General features: G+C 45.4%; 1 protein-coding gene and 1 long non-coding RNA gene across 6 annotated transcripts in view; one reads left to right on the top strand and one right to left on the bottom strand.

Annotated features, from left to right (window-relative positions):
• Positions 1–4,527, top strand: part of LOC116571044 (F-box/WD repeat-containing protein 12-like) — a 33,224-nt gene extending 28,697 nt beyond the window's left edge. For both annotated transcript variants that reach the window (XM_032308740.1, XM_032308741.1), the window contains exons 8-10: positions 751–929; positions 1,011–1,138; positions 3,955–4,527. In XM_032308740.1, coding sequence (XP_032164631.1) covers positions 751–929; positions 1,011–1,138; positions 3,955–4,081 — 434 coding nt within the window. In that variant the 3' untranslated portion in view covers positions 4,082–4,527. The remainder of the gene's footprint in view (positions 1–750; positions 930–1,010; positions 1,139–3,954) is intronic.
• A 105-nt stretch (positions 4,528–4,632) lies between these two features.
• Positions 4,633–14,855, bottom strand: part of LOC116571048 — a 79,352-nt gene continuing 69,129 nt past the window's right edge. The window contains exons 3-4 of one of the 4 annotated variants that reach the window (XR_004277670.1): positions 5,276–6,076; positions 4,633–4,979 (exon numbers count right to left, since the gene is read on the bottom strand). This is a non-coding gene — a long non-coding RNA (uncharacterized LOC116571048). Of the gene's footprint in view, positions 6,077–14,855 lie in introns of all 4 variants that reach the window. The other 3 variants (XR_004277668.1, XR_004277669.1, XR_004277672.1) reach the window with 3 other exon arrangements.

The raw sequence follows: 14,855 nt of genomic DNA, 5'->3' as shown, positions 1-14,855 counted from the left end.
ACTCTGAGCTTTTTTTTTTTTTTTTAAAGATTTTATTTATTTGTCAGAGAGAGAGAGGGGGAGAGAGCGAGCACAGGCAGACAGAGTGGCAGGCAGAGGCAGAGGGAGAAGCAGGCTCCCCGCCGAGCAAGGAGCCCGATGTGGGACTCGATCCTAGGACGCTGGGATCATGACCCAAGCCGAAGGAGCTGCTTAACCAACTGAGCCACCCAGGCGTCCCTACTCTGAGCTTCTTAGTAGCTGAGGAAAAAAGGGAAACAGGATGTGTACTCTGATCCTTTGTTTGATATGAGCATGAGTTCTTCAAAAGAGGTACCCCCCCCCCCCCCGCTGGTAAACCATAGGAAATGATCCAATTTATTAAAAAAAAAATGCTATTCAGTATAAAAGAGTATCATCAGTAATAGCTTTTGGCAGATGTTATAAATGTCATAGTTCTCATGGGGCTCTTCTCACATCACCTTGGTGTAGCTGGGGAAGGGCAGGGGGGGCATCCCCTGGGAGGTACTTGTGTCAGATATTGTCACTTCCACATGCATTTTGCCTCAAATCTTTACAGTCCCCTTAAGTAGGGCACCGTCCTCCATACTGGAGAGTGGATGACTGGGCGGCTTCAGGGAGTAACTGCATGTGCCGCCACAAAGGTGTTGCTCTTGTCAGCATCCCACGGCATCTTAGGTGAGGCACATGTACTCCACACCCCGAGTTGCTACTGAGAGATGACAGTCTGTGTGTTTTCATTTCAAAAAGTACAACAGATTGCAAGTTTCCTCCTGCCAGACACCATGACGCCTCCTCACCTCATGAAGGCCCACGGCTCTCAGGTGATCCTGCTGGTGTCGGGCTTGGAGCTGGTGCTCTTCACCGTCCAGGGCCTGCAGCTGGCAGCCTTCCAGGACCACCAGAAGCCCATCACGGCCCTGTGGGTGGTGAGTGTGGGTCTGCCCGCCTGCACTGTGGCCCCAGCTCCAGGGCCCACGGCTCTGCCTCACTTGGCTTCTCATGTCAAGGACGAGAGTCGAGTCCTCACTGCTTCCTTCGACCTCTCCCTGCGCGTCTACGTGTGGAGCAAGGAGAATCAGCGTCCTGTCCTGAAGAGCTGCTATCACCTGCTCGGGGGCTCCCACAGATGGGCCAGGTAACGGCTCCCAGTTCCCTTCCCTTCACCCGTGAAGCGGCCTCACCTGGCCCAGCAGCAGCAGCTGGAAAGGGGGTGACTGGAACTTGGGTCTCAGCCTGGCCCATTTTCGTTATCTGGGGGCCTGACATAAGTCGCTGCTCAGATGCCATTTCCTCCTCTGCTTAAAAACATGCCAGGCACCATCTTCGTTATCTCCTCTAGTGCACAAAACCGGCACCCGCGGTCGCGCCCCCCACTCTCCCAGATCAGACAGAGGCGCTGAGAGACAGCTGTTTTGCCCACAGTCCGGCAGGGACGCACAGCGACACCCAGCCGGGCCCGGCCTGGACCTGCAGCCCTGATCTCCCCTTCTGCCCTAAGCCACACGATTCCAGAACCACTTCCCAAACGCAGGTGGTGTGGAGTCAGTGGGGGTGAGATGGGAAAGTCCCAGCCAGCGCAGTTTTGCTTTGAGTTCGGTCATTAGTGTTTTGGAATCATTTGTTTCTTCTTGCCAGATGGAGTTCTACAAACAGGCGGACAGATCTGCCCTGGGCTGCTCACAGTGAGGTGGCTGACCGCCTCATTCACTTGGTATGAGGTCTGGGGTGATCTCAGCTTGTCGTGGCAGGCCTTTTACTGTCGCAAATGGAAAATGAAAAAACACCAAGCCCCAAACCAAATACTGAAAAAACTAGATTTCTGTCACAAACCTACCTCATTTCTGAGTTTTCAATGAGTTGTTATTTGAAGATAATTATTAAAACTACTAATTAATATAGAAAAACTTCATTCCTTTTAGTAAACCAGCTCAACTTTCTGATAAGAAGTAGAGATCGAACTTAAATCTGATAATCGGTGAGCTGGAACGCTCTACTGACTTGCTAAGCAAAGGATAGAGGACAGCCTGCCGCAGAATTCGGAGAAGGCTTCCGTCACTTGCTGCTTGACCCAGGATTCCTCCTTCGGTTCCTTTGACGTTCACACCTACGTTGCTGTATTTTTGCTAGTTAATGACCCTTCATGCGCTTGCCCTTCAGGCGTGGGGGCATCATGGCCTCACCATGTTGAGTCTGCCTGTGACCAGAGGCTGGCATTTGTGACAAGCCCCTTCGGTGGGCGAGGTCCCACTTAGATGCCACAGCCGCTTGGACCGTTGTGATGGCTCCTCCTCCGGCAGCGGGAAGCCTCTCCCCGCTGAGGGACACAGCGCTGACTCTTGTACTCATGGTCACTGGAGAGCGACCAGGTGGGGAGGTTGCCCTTGAGGGGCTCGTGCTCCCATTCTGGCCTCCAGATATACCTGGCCCCACTCTTTTCTACGTGTGTCCTTAAAGAATTCTCTACATCGTTACTGAGTGGTTAGAGCATCCTTTCACTGAAATAACACCGTTCTCAACTTAGCAGGCAAGTGGCACGTTTAGACACTTCCTTTTTACATGTCTTTTTTTTTTTTTAAGATTTTATTAATTTATTTGACAGAGATCACAAGTAGGCAGAGAGGCAGGCAGAGAGAGGAGGAAGCAGGCTCCCTGCTGAGCAGAGAGCCCGATGCGGGGCTCAATCCCAGGACCCTGAGATCATGACCCGAGCCAAAGGCAGAGGCTTTAACCCACTGAGCCACCCAGCACCCCTCCTTTTTTTACATGTCTTTTAACTGCACCGTGTGCACTACACAATAGGACCATTGTGCTGAGCACGTAGCACTGGGAGAATCTTCCACACGTGCGTTTTTACACACTGAATTACATGGACATAGAATGGAAAATGTCCTTCACTGAACTGAATCCATCCTCAATGTGATAAATAAGTAGCACACCTAGAAATACCTTTTCAGAAGTGTGTTTTACTTAGGACCCTAGAATGGATCATGATTTTTAATTACGCCCCTTTCCTGATTCAGAACAGATTCCTACAGAAATCCTTAGTTGTGTGGCAGTTTCTTTTGGGAGCCTCATTTGGCAACAACGAGCCCAGCAATCCTGCTTCATGCTGTTCCCCATAAGCTTTTCCCAGCCCCTTTCTGAATGCTGCAGGACATAAACAGTACTTTCTGAGAGCTTTTCAGTTTCCTAAAATGTTATCTGTGAATACATAATACATAAATAATTCTCTAAAGAAAACAGGGAAATGGGTGTGTTAGATGTACATTTACTAACAACCCAGCCACATACCCCCACGTATCTACCCAGGAGATATGTTATATCCAAACAAGGACTTGTACATGAATGTTCTTAGCAGCTTTATTTTTGTTGTTTTTAGTGTGGAATTTATTCTAAGCTAAAAGGTGGTTCACAAAAACCAAAAGTGGCAATATTTTAGAAGCAGTCTTTAGCCAAAACCGGCTTTTACAGGAAACTCAAGTCCTTTGTGTGGTTTGGCTGGCATGGTTGTCTCCATACGGCTCGCTCGCTGTCAGCCTCAGAGCAGCACTGTCTGCCTTCTTAGGCAAAGACAGCATCGTGGGAAGTGATGGCTCCTGTGTCGATGTCTTTCACTGAAACTGGTTGGGAACTGATGGCCTGATTCTCGGTTCTGGGGAAGTGACTACCCTCTCAAGATTGAATGAGGTATATGTTGTCTACTGGAAGTTTCTAGACTTCCTGAAATCGTAATTCGGGCAGCTACAATCAGGAGGGCACAAAGCTGATACTCCCACTCCAGAATGTGAGCGTATTTGCTAATGGTCAAGAATGAGCGCAGATTTCAACACGGATGGGGTGTGCTAGGTTGGAGAAGGTCCAGAGGTTGTGTTCCGTCTTTGTGTAAAGACTTACCTCCCTAAATACGTGTCTTCTGCAAGTTAACACACAGCCCGTCCCTTCCTTTCGCAGTGGATTCACCCACGTGGAAAGCGACAGTGTGAGCATCGTAGGTGTGGAAGCCAGAAACATCGGGACAAGCATTCTGAGGTCATACTGTTTCAACATCCAACGTGGCTCAGATGATTGTGTCAACTGAAGATAATCTCACTCTGGTGAAAAGCTTGTCTGCAGACAAACTGATTATTTTATCAACACTGGAAAAGGAAGGAGCAATTCTCATAGGCCTCTTATGGGCCAGGCACTGTGCTATGTGACTTTTTTTTGTTTTTAATTCTCACAACAGGCCTATGAAGAATATATGACGTTTCTATTTCTCCAGCTGGGAGCCTGACCAGTAACAGAGTCACCCGTATTGGCCTGTTGTCTGGCTGCACTGCCACCTGCCCAGGCTTACTCAGACCAGTAAGTGGGAGAGAGGAATGGATGCAAGGAGGCCCAGGTTCAAGGTGCTGGGCTTGTATCCTCATTGTTGTGTGGTTCAGATATGTAATAAAGTAAGGAGATGTTTTTTTTCCCTATTCTGTCACGTGCTTTAGACACACATTAATAAATAGCTGTGTGGCACCACACTGCAGAACCGCAGGGACACCATTTTGTATTCTGTGCGCGTGGTACCCCCAGAGGTGGTCCGCAGGGAAGCCCCGGCTGCCGTGGGGGGCATATCCGTTGAGTTCCCAACGGCAGGCAGCAGGAGAGAAGGCTGGCTAACACCAAGGAAGGAGTTTACTGGCAGGAAATAGAGCTGCACACTAGGTCAGAGGGAAGGCTGGAGAAACAGACGCGGACCCCCAGGAAGCAGGCAGCAGGCAGCAAGCAAGGCCTCGCCTGCCGTCTGGCCGGGTGCCCCTGTGCTGCTGCCGCTGCGTGCGACATACTGACGCTGTCTGAACACGTCCTGGCTGCTCCGATGCTCCGAACACCAGGATGCGCGTGTTTCTGGCTTCACCACATGCCCGCGCCGCCCGGGCCCGGACGGGAGGGACCTCTTCAGCTTCGATGGAGTGGCTGCCAGTTGACTTGCACTGTGAAAAAGTCTTCAAAAATAGGAAAACTTCTTGAGAGCCAATGAGGGTTAAAACCTCTCAACTACAACCTGCTGCTCCAGCTGTGCAGAACCGCAACCCCGTAGCTCCTGAGCCCCGTACGGACAGGCCCACATATAGTCATTTCCCAAAAAGGAAAAAAAATCTGTGGCCTCCCCCCACCTTTAAAATCCAAGATAAGGCTTATTTTCAGATCATTTTAGGTTTACAGAAAAGTTGGAAAGGCAGTGCCGTAAGGTATATGGATATGCCTTTTGCCCGGCCTCCCCCTGGTGTGAGTATCTTACATAACAGAGATTTGGAAACCCGGGGTCCTTGTCCGCTCGAAGTCAGAACTCTGTTAATCCTAGTACAGTCCTGTCTGGTCGTCAGCGGTCCTCGTGCGTCCTGCATAAAGCCATGGAGGAAAGGGAGAGGAGACAAGAAATTCGCTAAAATAAACACGTGACACAGCAAGAAAGGAAATCGCTGTTTCATTCCGAAGACGAAGAAAGTCCAGGTACGTTGAGGAGCAGGAGTTTTTGGTGAAGGCACATGGTAAGAGGCTGCAGTGTTGGCAAAAGAGGGAGCTCAGCTGAGGGACTGGCGAGTGGAAGGGCCACCTGAGCGGCGTGGACATGTGGCGACTAGGAAAGCAGTGGGGCTGGTTCTCACGGAAGGCCGCTGGCCAGAGCCGGGCACATGCTGGCTGCAGCCTTAGGATGGTGGTGGGTCCGGCTCTAGTGGCCCTGCCCAGGGACACCTCTGTGGGCTCCTGCTTTGGGTGTGACGTAGGAAGCTTCTGGAGGGAGTCCTAATGGGGGCGTAGGAAGCTTTTGCAGACGGTGTGTGTGAAGTCTGGCCCCCAGGCTCTTCACAGGAAAGCAAGGTCTTTGAGGTGTGATACCACAGCCTGGGGGAAACACCAAAGTGTGTCATGCTCTCGTGTCCTGTAAATCCAAGTTCTGAGGCTTCCTTCCCTTCATATGGCAAGGACCGCTGCTGCCAGGGGAGCACGAGGGCCTCAGTGGCACCTCGGATTCCTGCCAGGAGGCTGACAGCCTTCCTCTGAGCCTCTGTTACTCCAGGTGCAGCCAAGATACTCTGTACTAAGCAGAAACAGAAAACATGAAGAACTTTCCCTAGTACCTGGCCATAAGCTAAGTCTTAACAAATTCCAAAATATTAATTGCTAACTACAAAAATTCCTTTTTGAATAGTCATACCAAACACACACACATACACACCATTAAAACTCACTTTTAAATAACTGATGAGTTAAAAAAAAATCTAAGCAGGAATTATGAAATATCTTAGAAAATAATTTTCTTAACTGGATAAAGGGAGTGTGAAAGACTGTAAACATGCCTGATGATAGGTAATCAGAAAAATTTTTACTGATGTTAGAAACAGTATAAACAGTATAAACCACTATAATTAAGTATTGCCCTTGATGTACTAATAAATGAAATACTTTTTTAAATTCTAAAAAAAAAAAATTAGAAATGGGTATGTGTGCTGTAATTTCTAAATAGTACTACCTCCTTTAGAAACCTAAGAAAATCATTAGAATTAGCAAATCATGATTGGTGAATAGGTTATTTGTATACTGAAATCAGTGTAACAAAAATTAGAAAATATAGGAAAATTATCCCATTCACAATAACACCAAAAACTGTAATATCTTGGGATTTAAAAAGAAAAAAAAAACTTTACTAAAGAAAAAACACAGCTTTTCTAAAGGAATAAAGAATAGAGATAACCTGTGTTTGTGAACAGAAGAATTACTACTTTAAAGAGACCATATATTGGAAGCAATACCAATGTAATTGCTACTGTTTTTAAAATAGAGTGTAAAGAGATGATCAGATGTATATGGAGCTGTAAGAGGACAAGAGTAGCCAAGACAGTCTTGCAGGAAAAAAAGGGCAAAGGAAGGGGTAGACCTGTTCTGCGAATTATGAAGACAGAATTAAACTCTGTCACTGAGCCAGGTGGCATCCGTGAGTGAAGAGACAATGGAGGACTGAGGCGCAGGTATGTTTGGAGGTTAGGTATACAGTGTAAGTCCCATAAGTCAGAAATGATGCTCAGTAAGTGACCTTGGGAGGACTGGCGATGCAGATGGAGTAAAATCAGATTTCTTCTTGTACCATGCACAGTTTGTGTGTGTAAAGGATCTAAACAGCATTTAAAAAAAAATTTTTTTTGAGATTTTATCTATTTATTAGAGAGAGAGGGCTGTAGCAGGGAGGAGAGGGAGAAGCAGGCTCCCCGCTGAGCAGGGAGCCCGACGTGGGACTTAGTCCCAGGACTCTGGGATCGTGACCTGAGCTGAAGGCAGTCACTCAATGAACTGAGCCACCCAGGAGCCCCTAAACAGCATATTTTTAAATTATAGGGGAGGAGTTATAATTTATAAATAAAAAGTTATATTTTGTAATTGTAGGAAAATTAGAAAAGGCTTTTTAGAGCAGGATTAAGTAATACAAAAGCAAATCCCATAGTGAAATAGTCTTATATCAAAATTTAAATTTTCTGTACAAGTGACAACATAACCAAAATTAACCCATGCCATTGATAGCAAACCCCAAATTGAACTAAGAGGAAACATAATTTACAGAAGAAACCAAACCCTAAAGTATAGGGGAAAATGCTCAAAATCATAAGTAATTACAGCTGAATAAAACAATAATGACCTATCACTTTGCATTATTAGGCGGCCAAAAAAATGTAAACGGTAGGAAGCCGGATGCTGCTCTGTATTTGCGGACGCATGGACATAGGATGGAGGACACGGGACCCGGTGATGGAGGCTGCCTCGGTCCTGTTTGCATTTGAACATCTTTGGCCAATCCAAGGTAGGTGGTCCGGTGGTGCAGTTTCCGGGTAGCACTGCCTCGGCTCCCTACCAGGCCCCCACCCATCCCCTGCTCTGGTCAGCACTAAGCTGCCTTCTCTTACTTCCTGCACCCTTTGCTCTGAGGGTGTAGCTCTTTGAGGCCCTTGCTCACTGTGGGCTCACTCCCATGCGCCTCCAGTATGCACCATCCAGCACCCAGGTGGCTGGCAGAGAGCTCAAATGCCCTGCATCGGGTGCCTCAGCTCCAGGGCCAGGGCACCCTGGTGCAGATGGGGTGCCAGCTGCAGGAGAGGGACCGGTTGAGGGAACTGGAGGTAAGTTTTGTGTCCCAACTCGGTCCACCCTTTGCATCACCCCCTCCCGTCGTGTCCAGCCCTCAGACTACATGGTGGGACCTACCATCCCTGAGCTCCCTCCTGCTGAGAACAAAGGCATCCTTACTCTGCAGGTGTGACCAGAGTCCCAAAGCTGACGACCTATTCTGGATGCCTGTGGCAAGCGACCCTCTGTTGGATTCCCTTCAAGTAGCACTTTGGGCTATCTGGGTTGTTTAGTGGGATGACCCAGACCTTCATCCCCAAGGCGATGGTCATGGTGGTTTCCCTTGCTCATTGAAAGCCATTGCCGCTAAATCACTGCTAAGAGATACCCAGTTCCTTCATGTAGGTTGTAGACACACCCTACCGTACTCAATCATCTACTAGCAACCTTCGTCCCTGGTGTTTGTCAGTTACTATCCCAATCATCAGAACCAATCCTTTCTTTGCCTGTTGGGCCAAGAACATTAGAGAGTCAGGTGGTAATCACAGATTCCCCTTAAAGGTATTCTTGCTGTGACCCTGAAAGAACTGTCTCCACTCCCGTCTCCCGGAGCTGGGACTTACCTACAATCCCTGAGAGTGCCAGGTTGCATGAATGAGGAACAACAAAATATGCAGGGTTGCTGGCTGTCGTAATTGGGGCCACTCTGACACCTGTTGGTCCTCAGACTCCTATACTGTAGCAGTAGTGGCACTGTTCATCACTGGTAATCGGTTCAGAATGTGTGCCACATCCTGGTTTGGATGATGGTATCCAGGCCACATTAAGTGTTGACCCCCTGGCCAGCACCTTAGTAATCGTTGGTAGGCCATGTCACCATCATGTCAGGCCAGTTAATCCCAGATGATGGGATGGGACAAGACCAGTGCATTCCATAGTTATGAGCTCATGGTCACACCTCCTCTGGTGGAAAAGGAGTCCTTCGTTCAGAGGCAGTGCTGTGGGATATCACAGGTAAGGCATTCTGTGAGTCTTTGGGGATGGTGCTGGCAGAACCATAGGCAGGGGCCATAAGGACAAAATACTGCTCCATGATTTTTTTTTTTTTTTTTAAAGATTTTATTTATTTACTTGAGAGAGAGACAGTGAGAGAGAGCATGAACAAGGAGAAGGTCAGAGAGAGAGAAGCAGACACCCCATGGAGCTGGGAGCCCGATGCGGGACTCGATCCCGGGACTCCAGGATCATGACCTGGGCCGAAGGCAGTCGTCCAACCAACTGAGCCACCCAGGTGTCCCCTGCTCCATGATTAATGGTGCCGAGTTGATAGCATCAGTCTGCTGTCCACTGGACAAGCCTTCAGCTATGGTGGTAACATGAGTCTTGGTACAGGAAGTCCTTGCCATTGAGCCTATGCTTAGCTGTCATCCTGGACACTGTTCCCAGGCCTCTGCACAAGGGCCGGATATGTGAGAAGAGTCTGCCTGGCAGCCAGAGGATGGTCATCCTGTTGCTGTATCACTGAGAGCCTTCCCTGTAGTACATGGTCTCTGGTGGGCTTTCAGGTAAGACACAAAAATCTCATGCTGTTTGCCCTCCTCCACCTTTCTTGGACCTCCAGTTGGACCCTTCTGGGTCAGCCATCTGCCACTGTCAAAAGTCCATGTGTCTCTGTACCTCCAGTCATTTTCTTCCTTATGAATGAATGACTGAGCCACTCTCAGCGTGGTTCGTTTGAAGGACTTCCTTTCACAGTGTCTTTCAGGGACATCCCAAGTGGCGCTGTAATGAGGCAGCAGAGGCCCCACAGGCCATTTCCGCCAACACCCACACAACAAGCGAACCCGGTTGTGATTCACTCTGAGTCCTTTCCTCATGCTGGTTATTGGTAGGAGCCCCCCAAGAAGCATGGGAACTGTCAGGAGAGGCAGCACAGGTAGGAATCTGGGTCACCTGTTCTGTGATTCACTTGGGCCCTATGGTCCAGTCCCAAAAGGGCCATTACCATTGCACAAGAGATCGCTTCTGTGCACACTGAATTCTGTGATGGGCGGATCATATCACATCTAGCTTAGGATGGGAAACTGATCCATTCTCACTTTATGCCCTGCTGTTGGTGACTCATTCTCATCCCTAGAAGGCACATATTTAACTCCAGAATCTTACCTCTCTGTTCTGTCTTCCCTGTTGGAGCTTTCCAGATTCCAGACAACATCCTTACCAATCCTAGATCTTGCTAGCACCTTCTGACCTGCTGAGTTCTAGGATCAAGAAGGAGGGTATCTTGTGCCACAGCTAGGTTCTGCTCTGGCTTTGTTTCTGGGCCCCTGAGAATCTGGCAGCTTCTGGCGTTACGCAGTATATGGGTCAGAGGAATATTCCCAGCTTTGGTACTTGTTGCATCCTAATTCAAATTCCAGAGACCCACAATGTGTTATTTTCATTGTTTTTGTTCAAGTGGAGAGATACTTGAAGTACAGCAGCTTGTCCTTCACCTGAGAAGAAACATCTTGACACACCTTTTACCTTCCCAGTGCATGCCCACCCTGGCAGATGGCCACAGGTTCCTTTGAGGAACAACTGAAGGAATATTCACTGTATACATGTGTGATGGAGTTTCAGGAATGTCACTGACCTTTTCACTGAGTGTGCTCTGGAGTATATAAATTTAGAGCTGCAAACTGGGTGGGGGGTCCCAATTTTCTACCAAGGTGGAAGGCAACTACATTTTTTTTTCTCTTTATATAAATAAGTTAGTTTCCTAGGGAGTTGTGGTGTAACAGTCACTGCCTCAGATCCCTTCAGGTCATACCATCTTGATTGCCACTCTGACTCTGCCCATCCTTAGTCCACTGGGATGGCTTCAGATATTTTTACTCAAGTAAAATTTGTGAATCAAAGGTGGGTGCCCCAGGTAAATCTTGTCGGGTCTTAAATTCTACCTTCCCTCTTTGAACACCAGGATCCACTTTTACACACACTCCCCAGGCCCTATTATTAGGCAGGTCCTGTAATTCCTTTGTTTTATAGGTACATTTTACCCAAAGCAGGGTTTGTATTTCTTTCTCCAGGCTCTGCTGGTACCTGATTCTCGATACCATCCTAGAGGCAATGAAAGTGAGGTCCTGAGGAGGACAGACATCATCGTTCAAGGCATCCACCTCAGGGGAGGCCAATATGGAAGGGGATGTTTCTGCCATCAGAAAGGGTTCAGGGAAATGGGTATGTATGTCCTGATTCTAAGATTGTCCGCCAAGTATCTCAATCCCAAATACTAGAGTGTTACTCATCCTGCAACTGGGCCTGATTTTCACTAAGACCTGCTGAGGCTGTACATGCAGGCTTTCTTTCTTTCCATCCTGTGCTGACAGAAGAGAAAGTTCTTTGACTTTCAGATTTTCTCTGAAGTTGGAGGATGACTATCATTTACTTTTTTTTGGTAAACTGAAATGGTACTGAATTTCATCCAAGTGCTAGAAGGGCAATTAATTCAGGTGGGTCACTGACAAAGAGAAATAAAACAGGAGTACCTGAGAATCTAAGAAGGTGCACCAAGTTTCTTCACCGTATGGGCACCACATCTACAACTACAGAAGATACTTCCTTTGTAGGAACACAGAGAACGCTTAAAAAGAAAAAAGGAATATACTGGCAAGTAAATCAAGTCTCAGTGAATGTTAAATAATTAATATTCAAAGTATGTTCTCTGACCACCATAAAATTATTTTAGAAATAAATGACAACCCTCAGTTTGTTTTCCAGAGTCCATAGTCTCTCACGGTTCCTCTTCCCTTTTGATTCCCCCCCTTCATTTTTCCCTTCCTTCTCCTAATGTCCTCCATGCTGTTCCTTATGTTCCACAAAGAAGTGAAACCATATAATTGACTTTCTCTTCTTGACTTATTTCACTTAGTATCTTCTCCTCCAGTTCCATCCATGTTGATGCAAAAGTTGGGTATTCATCCTTTCTGATGGCTGAGTAATATTCCATTGTGTATATGGACCACATCTTCTTTATCCATTCATCAGTTGAAGGACATCTCAGCTCGTTCCACAGTCTGGCTATTGTGGACATTGCTGCTATGAACATTGGGGTGCATGTACTCCTTCTTTTCACTATAACTGTATCTTTGGAGTAAATACTCAGTATTGCCATTGCTGCATCGTAGGGTAGCTCTATTTTTTTAGACACCTTTACACTAATTTCCAAAATGGCTGTACCACTTCGTATTCCCACCAACAGGGTAGGAGGGTTCCCCTTTCTCTACAGCCTCTCCAAAATTTGTTTTTTTCTTGCCATGTTAATTTTTGCCATTCTGACTAGTATAAGGTGGTATCTCAGTGTGGTTTTGATTTGTATTTCCCTGATGGCTAATGATGTTGAATATTTTTTCATGTGTCTGTTGGCCATTTGTATGTCTTCTTTGGAGAAGTGTCTGTTCATGTCTTCTGCCCATTTTTTGACTTGTTCTATGGCTGTTGAATTTGAGAAGTTCTTTATAGATTTGGATACCAGCCCTTTGTCCGTAGTGTCATTTGCAGATACCTTCTCCCATTCTGTGGGTTGCCTCTTTGTTCTGTTGATGGTTTCCTTTGCTGTCCAGAAGCTTTTTATCTTGACGAGGTCCCAAAGGTTCGTTTCAGCTTTTGTTGTTTCCCTAGTTTTTGGAGAAGTGTCTTGAAAAAAGTTGCTGTGGCCAGTATCGAAGGGTTACTGCCTATGTTCTCCTATAGGATTTTGATGGATTCCTGCCTCATTGAGGTCTTTCATCCATTTAGAGTTTATCTTTGTGTATGGTGTAAGAGACTGGTTGAGTTTCATTCTTCTATATATAGTTGTCTATATATAGACATTTGAAGAGACATTTTTCCTGCTTTGTCAAAGATTATTTGACCGTAGAGTAGAGGGTCCACATCTGGGCTCTCTGCTCTGTTCCACTGATCTATGTGTCTGTTTTTGTGCCAGTATCATACAGTTTTGATTACTACAGTTTTGTAGTATATCTTGAAACTTGGGTTTGTGATATCTCTAGCTTTGTTTTTCTTAATCAAGATTGTTTTGGCTATTCTGGGTCTTTTGTGCTTCCATACAAATTTTAGGATTCTCTTCTAGTTCTGAAGAAATATACTATTGGTAGTTTGATAGGGATTGCACTGAATTTGCAGATTGCTTTGGGTAGTATGGACATTTAACAATATTATTCTTCCAGTCTATGAGTATGGAATATCTTTCCATCTCTTTGTGTCATCACCAATTTCTTTCATCAATGCTTTGTATTGTTCAGAGTCTAGGTCTTTTAATTCTTTGCTTAAATTTATTTCTAAGTATTTTATTATTTTTGTTGCAAATATAAATGAAATTTTCTTGATTTTTCCTTCTGCTTTATTAGTGGACAAAAAATGCTATTGATTTCTGGATATTAACTTGGTATCCTGTAGCTTTACTGTATTTATTCTAGAAGCTTTTTTAGTGGAAGCTTTAGGATTTTCTCTGTGTAACATAATGTCGCCTGCAAATGATGACAGTTTAACATCTTCTTTATCTGATTGCTGAGTAAGGACTTCCAGCATTGTGTTGAATAAAAGTGGCAAGAGTAGGGGCGCCTGGGTGGCTCAGTCATTAAGCAGCTGCCTTCAGCTCAGGTCATGATCCCAGGGTCCTGGGTTCAAGCCCTGCATCAGTCTCCCTGCTCAGCGGGAAGCCTGCTTCTCCCTCTCCCACTGCTTGTGTTCCTTCTCTCACTGTCTCTGTCAAATAAATAAAATCTTAAAAAAAAAAAAAAGTTTTTTGTGTTGTTGTTTTTTTCAAGTGGCAAGAGTGAATATCCTTATCTTGTTCCTGATTTTAGAGGAAAACCTCTGTTTTTGACCACTGGGTATGGTGTTAGCAGTGGATTTTTCATATAAGGCTTTACTATGTTGAGTCATGTTCCCTGTAAGCCCACTTTGTTGAAGTTTTTATCATGAATGGATGTTGAATTTTGTATGTTTTTCTGCATTTATTGAGATGATTATATTTTTCTCCTTTGTTTTGTTGATGTGGTGTTTCACATTGATTGATTTGCAAATATTGAACCATCCTTGCATCCCTGGAATACATCCCAATTGATCATGATGAAATATCCTTTTAGGTATTCTTGAATGTGGCTTGGTACTATTTCATTGAGGATGTTTACATGTATGTTCATAAAGGATGTTGTCTTGGATAAAGGATGTGGGTTTTGTGTGTGTGTGTGGTATTTATGGTTTTGGTATCAGGGTAATGCTAGCCTCCTAGAATGTATTTGGAAGATTTTCTTCCTCTTCTATATTTTGGAAAAGTTTGAGGATAAGTATTAACTCTGACATAAATGTTTGGTAGAATTCACCTGTGAATTCATCTGGCCCTATACTTTTATGTTTTAGAGATCGTATGATTATTGATTCAATTTCATTAGTAGTAGTCAGTCTGTAAAAATTTTCTATTTCTTCCTAATTCAGTTTTGGAAGATTATATATTCCTAGAATTTATTCATTTCTTTTAGGTATTCTAATTTGTTGGCATATAGTTTTTTGTATTATTCTGTTATACTTCTATATGTTTCTGTGGCATCAGTTGTTACTTCTCTCTTGTTTTAGATTTTATTTATTGGGGTCATTTCTCTTTTTTTCTTGATGAATCTGGCTAATGGTTTACCAGTTTTTTTACGTTCTCAAAGCGCCCGCTCTTGGTTATATTGATTTTTTTTTTTCCCTTAAGTCTCTATGTCATTTATTTCTCCTCT

The sequence above is a fragment of the Mustela erminea genome, chromosome 12, assembly GCF_009829155.1.
Source record: "Mustela erminea isolate mMusErm1 chromosome 12, mMusErm1.Pri, whole genome shotgun sequence".
Taxonomy (NCBI): Eukaryota; Metazoa; Chordata; class Mammalia; order Carnivora; family Mustelidae; genus Mustela; species Mustela erminea.
Note: the sequence above shows the minus strand (reverse complement) of the source record. Positions and strands in the feature narration are given on the sequence as shown.